Here is a 2500-nt window from a genome sequence, read left to right on the forward strand (position 1 = left end):
CATGTTTATGATACACATATGATTTAAGCGCGAGTGGAGCTCTGATGTTTCTAAGGCATAATATCTCCTCCTCTGTTAGAACTTTACAACAGGAGAGGGGAGAGGGAGTTTACAGGCCATTATTACTGGGGAAGAAGAGTGCTATGGTGATGCTTATTAGACCTTTATGACCATTACAGGATGAGTAGAGAGCAGAGGTTGTGTTTATAAAGCTTTTATGACCGTTACAGGATGAGCAGAGAGCGGAGGTTGTTTATAAAGCTTTTATGACCGTTACAGGATGAGTAGATAGTGGAGGTTGTGTTTATAAAGCCTTTATGACCATTACAGGATGAGCAGAGAGCGGAGGTTGTGTTTATAAAGCCTTTATGACCATTACAGGATGAGCAGAGTGCTGAGGTTGTGTTTATAAAGCCTTTTTGACCATTACAGGATGAGCAGAGTGCTGAGGTTGTGTTTATAAAGCCTTTATGACCATTACAGGATGAGTAGATAGTGGAGGTTGTGTTTATAAAGCCTTTATGACCATTACAGGATGAGCAGAGTGTTGAGGTGGTGTTTATAAGGCCTTTATGACTATTACAGGATGAGTAGATAGTGGAGGTTGTGTTTCTAAAGCCTTTATAGCTGTTACAGGATGAGCAGAAAGCTGAGGTTGTGTTTATAAAGCCATAATGACCATTACAGGATGAGCAGAGCGCCATGGTGATGGTGAAGAAGCACCAGATTCTGGAGCAGGCGTTGGAGGACTACGCCCAGACCATCCACCAGCTGGCCAACAGCAGCAGACTCATGGTGACCAGCGAACATCCTGAAAGGTGAGGAGGATTCTGGGATATCCACCAGTAGCTACCACGTGATTGTTCTTGACAATACTGCTGCCTAAGTTCTGATCTGAGATCAGTTTTGGGGACTGAAATTACCACGAATTGGAGGTTGGGGTTTAGTCTGGCAGGGCCACATGTCAGAGGGGCCAGGAACAAGGCTGACATCTCTCTGTGTTTTCGCTGTGTGTCTGTCACGTCACCCCCCCCCCCCCCCCCCCCCCCCAGTGAGCGCATTACCCTGCGGCAGGCCCAGGTGGACAAGCTGTACGCGGGGTTGAAGGACCTGGCAGAGGAGAGGCGGGGCCGTCTGCAGGAGAGGCTTCGCCTCACACAGCTGAAGAGGGAGGTGGACGACCTGGAGCAGTGGATCGCCGAGAGGGAGGTGGTGGCCGGCTCCCATGAGCTGGGCCAGGACTACGAGCACGTGACTGTACGCCAGCAGACCTCCCCGCTCCACTTCCTCCTGATCACCTAAAATATTAATAACAGAAATTTAACGCAAAGACTAGTTAGCACTGTTAGTGTTCTGTCAGCTCTTCCCAAATCTTCACACCCTCTTCCTTTGGCTCGCTCACACTCTGACCTCTGATCTATATCATCCGCTGTTCTGTACAGTGGCGAAGTGTATGCAGTAATTTGAGTGCTTATGTTAAATGTCCTCTTACCGCCCCCTCCAAGATGCTGCGGGACAAGTTCCGCGAGTTTGCACGGGACACCAGCGCGATCGGCCAGGAGCGCGTGGATGGCGTGAACGCGCAGGCGGACGAGCTGATCGAGTCTGGACACCCGGAGAACGCCAGCGTGGCCGAGTGGAAGGACGGCCTCAACGAGGCCTGGGCCGACCTGCTGGAGCTGATGGACACACGCACGCAGATGCTGGCCGCCTCCTACGAGCTGCACCGCTTCCACCAGGACGCGCGCGAGGCCCTGGGCCGCGTGCGGGAGAAGCGGCAGGCCCTGGCTGGCGCCGAGCTGGGCCGCGACCTCAACGCTGTGCAGCACCTGCATCGCCAGCACACGGCCTACGAGCATGACGTGCAGGCTCTCAGCGGGCAGGTGGGCGGGGGGGCGGGAATGTGTCTGTGGACCGCCAGTCTCTCTCCGGTCCCACCCCCTTGGCTTTCATTGACCTTCGCCCTTCGACCCTTTGACCCTGCAGGTGACGCAGGTTCAGGATGATGCGGCACGCCTGCAGAAAGCATACGCCGGTGAGAAGGCCGAGGACATCCATCGTCATGAGCGCACCGTCACCGAGGCCTGGGAGGGGCTTCTGGCCGCCACTCAAGATCGGCGCTTGCTCCTATTGGACACGGTAGAGAAGTTCCGCTTCTTCAGCATGGTCCGAGACCTCATGCTGTGGATGGATGGAATCAGCTTGCAGATACAGTCACATGATAGCCCCAGGTACACACACGTAAATACACATATACATACACACACACACACACACACACACACACACATTCCCTTACATACACAAATACATGAGCAATGTCGTTACACACGCAGTGTTTTGGTTTACATGTCTGAATATATGTGACAAATACCACACACTTTAATTGTATTTGTCAGTCTCCCCGTCAGCTGATGGAAACAAAATGTTTACAAACGTCTGTGTGTGTGTGTGTATGGTGTGTGTGTGTTGTGTGTATGTCAGAGACGTGTCATCTGCT

General features: G+C 52.4%; 1 protein-coding gene across 5 annotated transcripts in view; it reads left to right on the top strand.

Moving 5' to 3' along the window:
- The window catches only part of sptbn2 (spectrin, beta, non-erythrocytic 2), a 65399-nt gene that overhangs the window by 52833 nt on the left and 10066 nt on the right, over nucleotides 1-2500 (top strand). For all 5 annotated transcript variants that reach the window (XM_035527372.2, XM_035527376.2, XM_035527373.2 and 2 more), the window contains 5 exons: nucleotides 688-818; nucleotides 1053-1257; nucleotides 1506-1883; nucleotides 1987-2231; nucleotides 2485-2500. The exon at nucleotides 2485-2500 is cut by the window's right edge and continues 123 nt beyond it. In XM_035527372.2, coding sequence (XP_035383265.2) covers nucleotides 688-818; nucleotides 1053-1257; nucleotides 1506-1883; nucleotides 1987-2231; nucleotides 2485-2500 — 975 coding nt within the window. The remainder of the gene's footprint in view (nucleotides 1-687; nucleotides 819-1052; nucleotides 1258-1505; nucleotides 1884-1986; nucleotides 2232-2484) is intronic.

This window comes from Electrophorus electricus, chromosome 8 (assembly GCF_041902795.1).
Source record: "Electrophorus electricus isolate QZ-2024a chromosome 8, ASM4190279v1, whole genome shotgun sequence".
In the NCBI taxonomy this organism is placed as follows: Eukaryota; Metazoa; Chordata; class Actinopteri; order Gymnotiformes; family Gymnotidae; genus Electrophorus; species Electrophorus electricus.